Source organism: Tursiops truncatus, chromosome 16 (assembly GCF_011762595.2).
Source record: "Tursiops truncatus isolate mTurTru1 chromosome 16, mTurTru1.mat.Y, whole genome shotgun sequence".
NCBI classification, from domain to species: Eukaryota; Metazoa; Chordata; class Mammalia; order Artiodactyla; family Delphinidae; genus Tursiops; species Tursiops truncatus.
Window position 1 is genome coordinate 73,137,153 of NC_047049.1, and position 14,837 is coordinate 73,151,989.

The 14,837-nt window shown below is 40.4% G+C and overlaps 1 protein-coding gene across 2 annotated transcripts in view; it reads right to left on the reverse strand.

Moving 5' to 3' along the window:
• The window catches only part of BMS1 (BMS1 ribosome biogenesis factor), a 46,120-nt gene extending 31,588 nt beyond the window's left edge, over positions 1 to 14,532 (reverse strand). Inside the window, exons 1-11 of one of the 2 annotated variants that reach the window (XM_019935917.3) lie at positions 14,445 to 14,532; positions 12,343 to 12,552; positions 11,423 to 11,613; positions 10,341 to 10,420; positions 6,699 to 6,887; positions 5,920 to 6,062; positions 5,058 to 5,179; positions 4,552 to 4,745; positions 3,352 to 3,491; positions 578 to 1,338; positions 261 to 362 (exon numbers count right to left, since the gene is read on the reverse strand). In XM_019935917.3, coding sequence (XP_019791476.2) covers positions 261 to 362; positions 578 to 1,338; positions 3,352 to 3,491; positions 4,552 to 4,745; positions 5,058 to 5,179; positions 5,920 to 6,062; positions 6,699 to 6,887; positions 10,341 to 10,420; positions 11,423 to 11,613; positions 12,343 to 12,518 — 2,098 coding nt within the window. In that variant the 5' untranslated portion in view covers positions 12,519 to 12,552; positions 14,445 to 14,532. Of the gene's footprint in view, positions 1 to 260; positions 363 to 577; positions 1,339 to 3,351; positions 3,492 to 4,551; positions 4,746 to 5,057; positions 5,180 to 5,919; positions 6,063 to 6,698; positions 6,888 to 10,340; positions 10,421 to 11,422; positions 11,614 to 12,342; positions 12,553 to 14,218; positions 14,387 to 14,444 lie in introns of those variants that run through there. The other variant, XM_019935916.3, reaches the window with a different exon arrangement.
• Between the last annotated feature and the right edge of the window lie 305 nt (positions 14,533 to 14,837).

The window sequence follows — 14,837 nt, forward strand, 5'->3', positions numbered from 1 at the left end:
GGGAGTACAAAATGACATAATGAAGACTATTCTTATCAAAAGTTTTATGGCAAACCCATAAATCTACTTCGTACGACTGATTTACAGTCCTCATGAGCTGATGATTAAAAACATCTGCCAAATATAAACTAGGACGCCCAGGAATATCTTATGGATATCAAAAGTACCACCCAAATCCTCTAACCAATTTCTTCATCTCCTTTTCAGAAAATAGTCTAAGAAACTAAAATGTTTTTAGATCTGAACCAGAGCTCCTTTACCTGTCCCATAAATCAGCTTTCGAAGGTTTGGAGTTGTTTGTTGCTGCCTCAGAAAGGCCTCAGCTGCCTTCCTGGAAAGGTCTTCCTTCCACTTGAGGGCACCTGAAAGGACCAACACAGACATCAGTTAATTCTGTTTGTCTGTCCTCTCTGCTTCAAGCTCATCACTCATTCATCCTGAAATCCTTTAATGAGGTGTAATACTTGAACAGTTAACGAAGTCTCCAAAACAGCAGACCCCAAATGGTAGACATTCTATTTGTAGAACATTTTCAGTGCCAAGTTTGTAACAGCAGTTAAATTAAATTTAAGCATACCTGAAGTTTCTGTGGAATAGTCATTTTCTTCCTTATAATCTTCTTCCTCTCTGAGTAAGTCTTCTATATCACTGGTCTCATCAGTTAAGTTCTCTGACCCCAGTTTCTGACTACTGACCACTTGAGAAGGCTTTGGAAACTTTTTCCTAATAACCTCTTCATTTTCTGAGTCCTCCTCCTCTGTACTGAGAGAGTTTTCTTCAGATTCATCTTCAGATGCAAATGCCTCTTCAGCTGTGCAATGACCTGAATCTGAAGTGGTGAGGATTGCTTTTTTCATTGTCAAAGACTTCTCCAGATTCAAACTATCACTCAGATCATTAGTTTGTAACAGTCCTGGCTTACCACCTTCTCTAACAGCTTTTGATTCTAAAATATTCCTCTCTTCCTCTGCAGCGGAATCCTCTTCTTCAATGCTTTCATCAGCTTCCTCTGTTGCTTCTTCTACTGAGCTTCTCTCAAGGTCATCATCACTGTCAGCAAACGCTGGCAAATCCACCTCAACGTCTTCTTCCATCTCAAGTTTTTGCCGTTTGATACCTTTACCAGACATATACTGTTTACCAGTCATTTCAGCATCTTCCCCCTCTTCTGTTTCATCATCACTAGAGCTATTTTCCAACCTGTCACCTTCAGACATTTCTTTATCATCTTCATCATCACTATCTCCAGAATCATCTTCTTCATCTCCAAAAATGGCTTTCCGACGTACTCGACCAGTTTTTAAATCCACCTGCTTTTCCTCTTTTGGCATCCACAGCCTATATTAAAGAGAAAATGCAAAATAATTCCATTTGTATAATAACCAGCTAATCTGCAAGTCAATAAATATGCAAAGAAATAGAAAATAATGTCAAGGAATGGTTTTAAATGACATAGCATATAAAGGAATGATGTGATAAATACTGGAATAGTTAATAAGCAAACTCATGCATATTTCCTTAACACCACTCTACAAAAGAACTTATAGAGAAAATAAAGAGATAACCTTTATTAAAAAACGTCTAATTTTAGAAAGAAACTGCTCAAAAGGGAAGTGAGTGCTTAATAGATCTTTTAGAAGACCCATTAGTTCCAAGCTTGAAACAGATGATCCTTAGAGAAATGGCTGACTGAAGGTCCAAGGCAGGGAAAGTACAAAATAAGCCTGGAACATCCTGCTGTCAGAAAGCAAAAAGTGCTCAAGCACTAACAGGGACACACCAAAAGGACACAGAAGACAGACAGAAGGGACAATATAAGCATCACAAAGACTAGTGATAGCAATGGGATAATAACAAATATTTTTTTAAAACTCCATTCGTAAACAGTGATACGAACATAAAGGGGTGAAAGCTCTTTGTTAAAGAATGCCAGGACTTCCCTGGTGGCGCAGTGGTTGAGAGTCCGCCTGCCGATGCAGGGGACACGGGTTCGTGTCCCGGTTCGGAAGGATCCCACATGCCGTGGAGCGGCTGGGCCCGTGAGCCATGGCCGCTGAGCCTGCGCATCCGGAGCCTGTGCTCCGCAACGGGAGAGGCCACAACAGTGAGAGGCCTGCGTACCGCAAAAAAAAAAAAAAAAAAGAATGCCAGCTAACGAATGGAGAAGGAATAACTGACTAAGAATATTCCCATTTTGAAATCACCAATGCAATGCTTGATAAAGAATCATCAAGATGCCAAAAATATAGGATGAAATAAAAAACTATCAAGCTATTTAATGTAACAGTATTATATAAAACTGTAAAAAAAACAATTAGAAAAATACTAAAAATTGTACTAAAAGAGAATGGATAAGTTTGAACACATCAATAATAACAAAATGATGACTATATATAAGAAACTATATAGAAAAAGGAAATGTTCACAATATAGATATAAAAATTTTACCTGTATTATAACTGTAACTATGTTAGAGTATCCATGTACACAAGGATAATTACAGGAATGCTCAAAAATGAAAAGAGCTAATAATAATGATCATAATAACAGGGATATTTTAGTGATACTTCTTATCTGTCAGGCACCATGATAAGTAGCTTATGTGCACTATTGTGTTTAATCATCACAACTCCTGTGAGATATTAGGAAATTAATTGATTTCCTCAAACTAGTAGGCCCACTGCACTTAATTACCATGCTATACCATCTGCTAGTTAGAGGGCAGCAGATGATTTTTTCCAAAAAATTTTTCCTGCTTTTGTATATACTTATAATAAATGATACATTAGATGATCTCAATCATTTTCAGACTAATTTTTATTGGCAGTCATAAACCACTACAATAAAACCAAAATACCCACTATGTATAAATATACAAATTCCCAACCCAGACTGGTAATAATTCACATAAGCCCTATATTAGTGGAAATTAAGCCACAGGCGATATTACAACACAATCTAAGTAAAAATTTTAGAGACAAGGTATGTGGCTTCTGGACAGCAACCTGAAAAAGTTCCCTGACTCTGCTTGTTATTTTGGCCGTTAAAATAAAGCCAAGTGGCCTCAGGACTCCTAAGAAACAAAAGCAACCTATGGAAAAGGTTTTGTGAAATTTAAGGAATATTCTGAGTTTGTTAAAAAACTGAATCCTTCATATGATTTCAAGAAAATACTTCCATGTAATGTCACATAAGTAAAGAGCCCTCAGAAATACAAGCATGTACAAAGCAAAAAGCAAAACCAAACAACCTGGAATGAATCCCACCAAAACGTTTTATGATGGCAGAATGATGTATGATATAACCTTATGTAATATTTTTTTTTTAAGAACACAAAAACAGCACACTTACCCTTGATTATCTATATCCTCTGACACCAGTGGTTTGGAATCAGAAAACAGTGTCACTCTACTTGAAGCCATCTTGGCATCAATAGTGGAATGGGTGGAAATGAGACTCTGGACCAGTTCTTGGGTGGGCCTCACCTCCTCCTGTCAAGGTCACCAAGAAAGGGAAAGTGAGGAATGCACAAGGATTCTGAAAAAAAATACACTGGTTTCAATCAGTTTCTCAAAATTACCTTAAACACAGTTCCTGAGAACCTTTCTTACTGCCTCAAAAAAAAAAAAAAAAAAAGAAGACGAAGAAAAAGAAGAATTCTTACAAGGCCTAAAATTGATCTCTGTCCTCATTAAACTTTTCCAAAGTGCATGGAGTATACAGTCTGATAACCTAAATACTGTGTTGCCAATGCTACAGAAAGCATTTACAGAAAAATCCCATTTCAGAACAGTCAAAGAAATAAAAATCTGGAGTCTACATTTTTTAAAAATCTGTTACCTTTGATACAAAAATTGCACTTCAAGGAATTTACTGCATAAAAAGACCCCTCCCAGTGGGCAAAGCTGCATGTGCGAAGGCACTCACTATAGTACTTGCTCAAACCAGGGGAAACTGGGACTGAGCCCCATAGCCCTCCAAGGATTGGTTCAGTAAACAAAGTTTATCTATACGATGAAATACTACACAGCTATGAAAAAACTGAAGCAGTTCTATGAATACTAACAGGGGAAAAACAGATTCACATATTCTTAGGTGCCCTCAAAATGTTGCAAAAGCATTTACAGTTGGATCCCATATAACAAATACTATTTCTAACACACACACAAATACCATATATATGGTATCTGCAAATAATATATAATAATTTAGATATATAATCTAAATAAATATGTATATGTTTAGAGAAAAACAGAAAAAAAAAAGAGAATGACCAAAGAGAGCTAGAAAACATATTGATTTTATATGATGAGAAATGGGAAGTACAGGCACCAAACTGCTTCCAAAGCTCACATTGGGGACATGGGATCCCCTGTGTGTCTCGGCAGCAGGAAAGTATGGAGGATGTGACTTTTACTTTCTGCTTGGTGCAATTTAAGTATTTTGAACATTTACAATATGCACTGTGGCCTTTATCATAAATGTGACTAAAGATAAAAAGCTTCAGTAAATAAAAGGTGACTATATAACTTCCCGTGACTTCCCTCTCACCGATTCCTGGAAGCCATGGCTGCCCCCAAGGTCGACATAGACCGCATCTTTGTCATACAGCACACCACCAACTCCAGAGAAAGGTGCATACACCAACTTCTCCTTCTCATTTAAACAGCGCTTCTTTTGCTGTTCAGGAAGGGCACAGGGGTCTGGGAGGAAACTGACGTCACTCACAGCAAAATCTCCTACACCTGGAAAGACAGACACAGGAAGATAGCTTCAGCTGACAAGTGACTGGTGGCAGAAATGGCCCACAGTCGGAAGGCTTCAACCACAACAAGGGCACGGTTTGACACTAGCACTGTATCTCTTTAGCTAAACACCATCAGAGCAGAGGAAATTTGGTCAACTCAACACCTTGGGTGGCCAATGCAGAGCTGAGTTAACCCTTAAAACCTCCAGGAAGATGGCTCTATCTTGTTTGGCCATTTTTCAGTTTTCCTGAGAAATGAAGTCATCCCAAGAGTTTTACAAATATAGTATATTTTACAACAAAAGGATACCTGGTATGTGAATTTGGCTTTTATTTTTCAAGTGTCCTCCTCTTAGATAACCATAAAGAGATACCTTTCGGTCACACTTGGTATTTGTTCGAATATCTTCTGGGTTTGTCAAATCTTCCATCCTAGAAAAATAAAACCCAATTATATGGCAGAAATAAATGTCATAGTTCTTGTACCTCTCTTCACATTTCAGTGATTCATCACATTCAGTAATCCACTACACATATTGTTTAGAAAAGTATAGAAAATACAGAAATAAGGGAGCAGAGTTCACCATCTACCAGGGGCAAAGGGAAAAACACATGACTGCATCTCTCTCAGGCTCTACAGGATACACATTCCACAAGCAAGACACCAAAAATGGGAAACAACATGGCCCTGGAGTTGAGGAAAAGTAGAGAACATACCCAGAAAAACCATTTATGGAAGAAGATTAAGCTTTGACCTGGATTTTTTAGTGTGGCTTGGATTTTGGCAGGTGGAGAAAGGGTTTTCCAGGCTGACAAAATATATGAAAAAAGCATAAAGGAAGGAAAGCACAGGGCACATCTGAGTGACTGGAGCACCACGGTCCAAAGGCAGCATCACTGAAAATTAAGGATAAAAAAGCAGGATGGGGTCCACATCCTGTAGCCTTAAATGCTTCAGAATCCTCACATTTTTCTAAACATTTCATACTTTACTCCTGAAGCCACAGCATCTTTAAGTAATGATACAAAAAAAGCAGATATTTTCCGTCAAGTACAGTTCTCTCACCACTATTCAATAATAAGACAAAATAAGCTCTATTATTGTTCTTTTCCAAACTTTTTAGCTTTGAAACATATGGGTCAGGAAGAAAAAGTTTGCATTCACTTTTTACCTGTCTGCCAGGATATAAGGGTGAGAAGTCTGCCATGTAAGAGGCCTAAACTTCATAACTGTAATAAAACGGCCCAGATTGTGAATTTCTTGGTTTTGATATTCTCCGTGTACCATTCCAGAAAGGTAAAATAGCTTGGCACCCTAAATATTAAGAAAAACAAAAAATTAAATTTCAATGAAATTCTTGTCAACACTGCACCAAAATAAAGGCCTTTAAATAAGAAGCAATCCTAAGAAAGGGAGACTTCTAGTGACCCACTATGCCAATGCTTCCAGAGCTTCTCTGGCTTCTTTCAGGACTCATCTTTTTAGGGCTTTGTATGAACAGAACTGCAAATATATTTAGTTTCAAGTCAAGCAGTGGCATCTATCTGGAGTATGGATACATAAGGAACAGTGAGGCTCCTGGGCACAGAAAATATTTTATGACCGATGGGACACAACACAGTAGTATGGGGGAGAGGAAGGAGTGGCAGTATGTGTGCGCTATAGTTCCTGGTCCTGTAACAAGGAAAAACTTTGGACAAATTCTATTAAATCACAAATCCAAAATACTTAGAGCCAGACACTGCCTGGTCCTGGGGGATGCAGAGACAAATGAGACACATCAAGAGGTCCGGAATAAAGACTATCTCAAGGAAATATTCTAGGGACTATGAACAGATATAATAAGGAAACTAAGGAGGTGATCCTGTAAAGATGTTTGTTAATCTCTCCCACTCATTCTATTTTTAAAGGATTAGAGTGTTACTATTCAATAACTAATTCGCTTCCTACCGGGTAGACTTCTGTCCAGAACCTGTGTTTTAGTCGCTTCTTTGTCTTCTTCAGTTGCTTATTATACTTAAAGGAATCTAGGTGAGTGAGAACGCCCATAATTTTAGGAAAGCCATGTACTTGACAGATGTTTAGGAACTCGAACGTTTCCATTTCAAACCCAAAGCTGGCATCTATAAGCATCAGAACCTAAAAACAGAAGACACAATTTCTCAAGGAGGCTACCCAAAATAGACCATCACCAAACTATGGCTCATGAGCCAAATCTGGCCCATCACTTGTTTTATAACTAAAGTTCTATTGGAACGCAGCCAGGTTGACTTATTTACATATTGTCTACACCTACATTTGTGCTACAACCGCAGTTCAGTGATTGTAATAGAAACTGGGACCTACAAAGCCTAAAATATCTACTATCTGGCCCTTTATAGAAAAAGTTCACCAACTTCTGCTCTAGGCTAAATTAAATGATTATTTAGGGAATCACCATGATAGAGAAAACACTATCCTTTGACTTGCTCTAAAAGGCAACTTTGACACAGTCTCAACCATGTTTCAAGAATGTGCATATATGAGAAATAACTCAGAAAGGGCCGGATCTAATTTGGCCCTTACCTGAAAAGTCCTCACTTCAAGAAATAAAATTTGTTTGTTTGTTTGTTTTTTGTGGTACACGGGCCTCTCACTGTTGTGGCCTCTCCCGTTGCAGAGCACAGGCTCCGGACGTGCAGGCTCAGCGGCCATGGCTCACGGGCCCAGCCACTCCGTGGCATGTGGGATCTTCCCGGACCGGGGCACGAACCCACGTCCCCCGCATCGGCAGGCGGCAACCACTACACCACCAGGGAAGCCCAAGAAATAAAGTTTTTTGTAAGGTGTTCTTAAGCCAAATAACAGATCTCTAACAAGGAAACCAAATAACAGATCTCTGATATCCAAAAGAATGGGAGGAAGTGGTAATCAATGAAAAACATCAAAAACACGAAGAAAGCCAAACATCTTTGTTTCAATCTCCTCAGGGGAAAAAAAGTTTTCCACTGGGAAGTATGTAGTAAGAAAGCTCTACCTTAGAAGTTAATTGGTAACATGCAATTGCTCAGAAACTAAAAAAGTCTACCAGTTCAGAACTGAGTCAAAGGATAGTCATGGATGGTAATCTGTAAGAAAATATAAGTACATAAGATCAATTTTTAAAACTTATACTCTTCAAACATGCAAAACAATTTCATAGTTGATTCCTAGCGACTTAAGACATCTCTGTCCTCATCTTTCTGTAGCTAACTAAAAATAATTGGAAAAAAAGAACAGAAAAACTTAATCTTTGATTAAACTAGAGAACATTCATAATCCTAAACCACAAAATACATGAAGGTGGACCACTGAGCATTGTGAGGAAGCATAGCTGTGTGGGCTGGCTGTGGAGTATTCCTACACCCCATTTGATACCATGGCGTGACAAGTTGCAAGCAATCGGTTGTAGAGTCAGAAGAACAGGTGGGTGGCAAACAGTCCCTGAGCTGACAATCTTTGTCGACTACAGATAAGTAAAGCCTCTATTATTCCTCCAATGTTCATACATGTGTACGCGCACAGACACACAAGCGCGAATCCAGGTACTGTGTGCCTTCGCTGTGACTTCGGAAGCTTTATAACCCAGAACAGAGCAATCAACATTAAGCTAGGCTGGGCTTCCCTGGTGGTGCAGTGGTTAAGAAACTGCCTGCCAACGCAGGGGACATGGGTTCGAGCCCTGGTCCGGGAAAACCCCACATGCCGTGGAGCAACTGGGCCCGTGCGCCACAACTACTGGGCGTGTGCTCTAGAGCCCAAGCGCCTAGAGCCCACGCACCTGGAGCCCATGCTCCGCAACAGGAGAAGCCACCGCAATGAGAGGCCCGCACACCGCAACCAAGAGTAGCCCCGCTCGCCGCAACTAGAGAAAGCCCGCACACAGCAACAAAAACCCATTGCAGCCAAATATAAATAAAACGAAAACAAAAACAAAAAAAATTTAAGCTAGGCTAAGTAAATAATGGTACATACAACAGAATACTTAAAAATAATGAGGTTGAACTTAGTGCTTATTTTACACCTCCAAGACATACTAAGTGAAAGAAAGCAAAGCACAGAACACTGTGTATGATAAACAGTGTGTGCTTTAAAAGGGTTATATGTGTATTTATACACGTATCTGGAAAATACTGCTGAGGGGGACTGAGAGACTAGGGGTCAGAGCAAGGAAAGCAAAATCATGCATCGTGCATACCCTGTAGCACAGTTTGAGTATCTTACCAAATGCATGTGTTCCTTTTTAAATCTTAAAAAGATGTATATGAAAGGCATCTTTCTTAATATGTGTATGCTTTTAAGATTAGTATACAATATATGTTACATAAAAGAGAAACTAATGACATGTTGAACTATTTCAATCATTTCAAGTACACAAGATTTAATAAGTTTATACTATTTTGTGTTGGCAATAACACACTTATTTTTATTAATGGCAGCATTATATATTCAAAATTTGAATGGTACTTATTTTCTGATATTAAGATGGTACAACTGTAACATCTATATTAAATTACTTTTTATTTTAGTTTTAGGAGACTTCCTGAGTCAAAGGGTAAAATCTGTAGCTCATTGTCCCAAACAGCTCTTCAGAGGTGTTAAATAAAAAAAAAAACCAACGAGGTATCCGTTACCCCGCACTTCCTAATCAATATGGTTTAATTTTTTTTTTCCTTTTTGGCTTATTTTTGCTAGTTTGTTTTTTTTTTTTTTTTTTTTTTGCGGTACGCGGGCCTCTCACTGCTGTGGCCTCTCCCGTTGTGGAGCACAGGCTCCGGACGCGCAGGCTCAGCAGCCATGGCCCACGGGCCCAGCCGCTCCGCGGCATGTGGGATCTTCCCGGACCGGGTCACGAACCCGTGTCCCCCGCATCGGCAGGCGGACTCTCAACCACTGCGCCACCAGGGAAGCCCTATTTTTGCTAGTTTTGAAGGTAATTAACAGACATTAACATTTCTGTAAATGCAATCAAGGCTGTACAATTTCCAGATGCTGAGTGCAGTACAGATTTTCTATTATAAACTCTGACAACTTCTCAAGGGTAATCCATGAGATTTTTTACCCAATATGGTAAAAAGATCCATATTTTATCATAATCATTAAGAGCAGAATTCTCATCCTCAGAAAAATTGCTTAAATTCTGGGAGCCTCGACTTCATCATACGTAAACTAGAGATAACACCTACTTACCTCTAAGGCATACTGGGGGATTAGATGAGCTAAATTTGTAGAAAGCTGTTAGCACAGTGCCTAGTAAGGGTCCAAGAAATGGTACTATTATAAACTTGTATGTATGTATGCATATCTTAATGAGCTTTTATTAGCTACATTCATTAAAGGTTTTCTCTGACCTACGGTCTACTTTTAGATTTCAGAATACATTTCATTATGCACATTCTATTTTTACTATAACAATTATTGCCATCATCAATTCAAACACATCTTTTGTATCCCTGATGATACTCATCATTTTTTTAATAATCTTAAATCTTTCTTCCCTTCAACATGGGATAAATAACTTATCACATTGCTGTAAATCCCCATCAGAAACCCATGCTGCCCCCAATGACTTACCAAATCCGCTACTTTAGCCAGATCAATCATCATGTTAATGTCACATCCACATTCAATAATGGTGAGTCTGCGCTTTTTACCTATAAGTGAAAAGATGAAAATTTTACTTTTAAAAAGCCTTGGAAAAAAATCTGTTAACTCTAATTATTATTTTTAATTGCATCTAGTAAAGCACCTTGTACATTCACAAGAGTATGCCAGAAGTTCATTTTTATAGGAGAAAACTGATCAAATAAAGTAAATATCAAATAAAGTAAATTAGTTTTCTTGTTAGGTTCTCTAATTTTAAAATAATATCAAAAGCCTACCCATAGGAATCAAGTGCTCAAATAGGTAAAATTCCAACTGGAATGGGCAGACAAGTAGGCTTCATGATGGCTGTGATCCTACTGTTCAGCAGTGGGCCAAAGCTTCTATCTCTATCAAAGCTTCCCCTGTTCTCACTACAGCGAAAAAACCCTCAAACCTAATGCAACAGAATGTTCATGGAGCAATCATTATTTCAAATTAAGCTAAAAACAAATCAGTCAAAATGATGGGAATGCCTTAAAGAAAAAGAAAAGCCTCAATCCAACTATATTATTACTATGAGAAGAGATTTCAGATTCTACCATTGCCATCTGGGAACTTGTTTCATCCTCCCTCAGACTTTAGAAACATCACCATTTCCCAGAGCAGACAAGTTCTCACAGGAAAAAGAAAGGAAAAACTCCCTCACTTCCACAAGAACGTGGCTTCAGGAGGGCAAACAGGTGCACCTGGTACATAGCAGGTACTCATTATCTGTTAAATGAAGGTGCTCACCATAACCAAGCCAGCCTGCCCAGGCCTGCCAAGCCTTTCAGAGGAGCACAGCTGGCAAATCCATACAACAGTTACAATAGGTATACATCTACACCATTATTATCTCTGGGAATCTATCCTTTTCTGAAGCTACAGCCACCTTAATAAAAGTACAAGAGCAGTAACATGGAGTGACAATATTACTTTACCATTTACCAGTGAAGAAAATGTTAAACAAAGACATGCATGTCCCACAGATGACAACACCTGCCATGTCAGTCTGTGACAGCACCTCCTACCTGACACGATTGTCACAGGGCCTCTGATCTCTGTCAGCTTCTGCCTGGTAAAGTTCCGAATGAGGCACTGGATCAAAGTGCTCTTTCCAACTTTTGGAGGCCCCATCACCACTACCACTATTGGTGGGGGCTCTAGTGGAGTTCGATCAACCACTGGAATGTGATGCTTTTTTGTCTTCAAATCCTGAGTCCTATTTGTTTAAAAAAAAAAAAAAGTAAATTCACTTTCAAAATATAAAAGGTATCATCCCTAGAAGCACAAACTTTAAAGAGAGCAGAACAGACAATATGTGAATACAATTAGCTTGTTAACTTCTGGCGCCAATCCAAATAACCACTTCAGTAAATATATACAACACAACAGCAGAGCTGAAAACTATATACACCTTAAATCTGATTGCCTTATTAGTTGACTTTAATAGTTTAAAAAGAAAACAAGAGGCAAACATGGAGGCAGTGTACCATAATAAATAAAAGGAGAGGCTATTGGGTTAAATTTGGCTCTCCTACTAGGAGAAGTTAATTCAATAATGTTTAAAGTACACTGCCTTTAAAGTACATATAATAAGGACCCATTAAATAAAGCTGTTTAATACTACATACTCCAATTATATGAAACATATCCAGAAAATAACACAAGCACACCTGTTACCATAGAGATTGTTTAAAGTTTACAAACAAAACAAATTCTATAAAGAAAAACTCTTTTTCTCTTGGACAAAAGAACCCAATCAGTGTGCAGATGCTGGAGGCAAAGTGACATCCACAGCAAAGACTTCTCACATTTCAGTAAAAGAAATATGACTTGCACCTCCATGTCCTTCAGAGTTGGAACAGACTCGTGAATCCAAACCTCTGGAGAGGCTCCTACTAGTTAAAAAGAATAATTGGAAGAACCACTAGACTCCAGCTAAACATACCTGTGAAAGGACCTCGCCATCCGCACAGCAGACTGGACTGCAAATGCTTTGGGGTTTCGCTTCCGGGCATCTTCCTCATCTCCAATTTGGAGATCCTGCAGACGACGTTTCTTCTTCTTTTCAGCTTTGGGCCCACTGTTTTTCTTTCTATGTTTCTTCTGGTCCTTAGTCTCCATAGTAGCTTTTTACCAATCCACAACTAACTCTAACCTACGGTGAGTTGGGTGGGGGCAGGGGAAGCATTTTACAATCCAGAAAACACCCAGAGAAAAACAGTAAATTTCATTTACTTCTTTACGAAGAGATATATATTTGTTTACCCAACAGGTGTGGAAACTGCTTAATATTATCCCGACTTTTGGCACTTCCCTGGTGGCGCAGTGGTTAAGAATCCGCCTGCCAATGCAGGGGACACGGGTTCGAGCTCTGATCTGGGAAGATCCCACGCGCCGCAGAGCAGCTAAGCCCATGCGCCACAACTACTGAACCTGAGCTCTAGAGCTCGCGAGCCACAACTACTGAGCCCTCGTGCCGCAACTACTGAAGCCGGCATGCCTAGAGCCCGTGGTCCGCAACAAGAGAAGCCACCGCAACGAGAAGCCCGTGCACCGCAACGAAGAGCAGCCCTCGCTCACTGCGACTAAAGAAAGCCCGGGGGCAGCGACGAAGACCCAACGCAGCCAAAGACAAATAAAATAAAATAATTATCACCAATTTCACTTATCTCTATTATGCTATAAATTAGTTACCTCTGCTTAAGTTACTTTTTATTTGTCTTAAATGTCTACATTAGCACTGTCCATTTCTGCAATGATGAAAATATTCTATATTTTTCAGCACAGTAGCCACCAGCCACATGTAGCTACTGAGAACTTAAAATGTACCTAGTGAAACTGAGAAACTGAATTTTAAATTTTATTTAATTTTAATTAATTCAACTCTAAATTTAAATAGTCATATGTGACTAGTGGTTACCATACTAACTCAGCCCTAAATATCAACTGGACTAATGAAGTGGCCTCCAAACTTACACTATTTTTAAGATATTTTATTCTGAAAAACTAAATCATTTTAACAACCCTCCAACATAATAGCAGTATTACTTTTACAACTGTTGAATATGTAAAATTTTCAAGTTCTAATACTCATCTATATGCCTTTAAAAAACAGCAGTATCTCCGTGCGTGAGATCTGACTGACTCTGGATGATGCCTGGACACCACATGGATTTGTAGAAACCCTTACAATGATTTCTGAGAGGCCCAGGAATTTATGGCCCATAAGTGGGAAACCACTGGATTAGAGAGTTCTTTAGAAAATTGGGTCGCATACAATCTGCTGCGCTTGCTTGAAAAAAAGAAGGGGTGGGGTGGGGGGGTCATTCAATAATCATTCAATTAAGGTACTGAATTCATTTCAGTTCGATATATATTTGCATCGGCCTATAATGCACTAGGCATTGTGCATGGAGACGGCTACAGCTGCGATCTGAACTAGTGGAAGAAATATAAACCCATGTCTTCTGTACCATGCTATAAGAGCCGCATCAGAAGTCTGCACAACCGCTGGAGGTCAGCCAGAGGTTTCCCACGGACACACACCAGAGGAAACAGAAAGTCCACATATACCAGCATAATGTCAAAAAATCCTAGCCGGGAGTCAGGAGAGCTGGGTTCTAGGAATGCTTTCACTAAACAGCTGTAGAATTCCAGAGACATTATTTTTCTTCTCCACTATATTTGGGTTCCGACTTGTACTGATGCCTTCCTCCTTTTTTCGGGGTATAGGGGTGGGAAAAGCACAATTTGGAGTCCACAGATCTGGCTCCGGTTTAAGTCATCTGCTAGGATTACCCCGGTAGGAAACGACCTCTCACCTCTCCCTGTCACCTCCCCTCCCGGTCCCGGCTCTCTGCGTGAATTCATTCAGCACTTCTCCGGCAGGTACCAAGTATGTCTGCCCGGGCCACGAGGCGCTGCCCGGGGGCAGACTGTCCGGGAGAACCGAGCGAGGACCTTACCACGCGCGCGACTCGCGACCCTCCCGGAGTCCCAGCCCCGAAGACCCCACCGCCGCCGCCTAACCCAGCACGCGACCGTTACCGGGAACGCAACTGCTGCTCCTCCTCAGGCCCGCACAGACAGCGCCGGAAACGGAAATGCAACGTACCGGAGGACTCTACACGCCGGCGGGAAACAAGGAGGACAAAGAAAGAGAACTGCGGAGGGACGACTTTCAGGGGAAGACCGAAGGACGGCTCGTGATTGGCTGAGGGCGGACGCAGGCAAACTCTGCGCGGTGCTCTCCACCTGGAGCCCCGCCCCGCCTCCGCTGCTGCGCCGCGAGGCGCTGCTGCGCCGCGAGGCGCCGCTTCGCAGCCCAGCGTCCGCACTGCACGGGTGATACCCTGAGTCTCCGAGCCCCGGGTGCAGCGCACGACCGAGTTCACCCGGAGGCCGTGGTGACGGTGCGGCATGGTACCCGCTCCCTGGTTC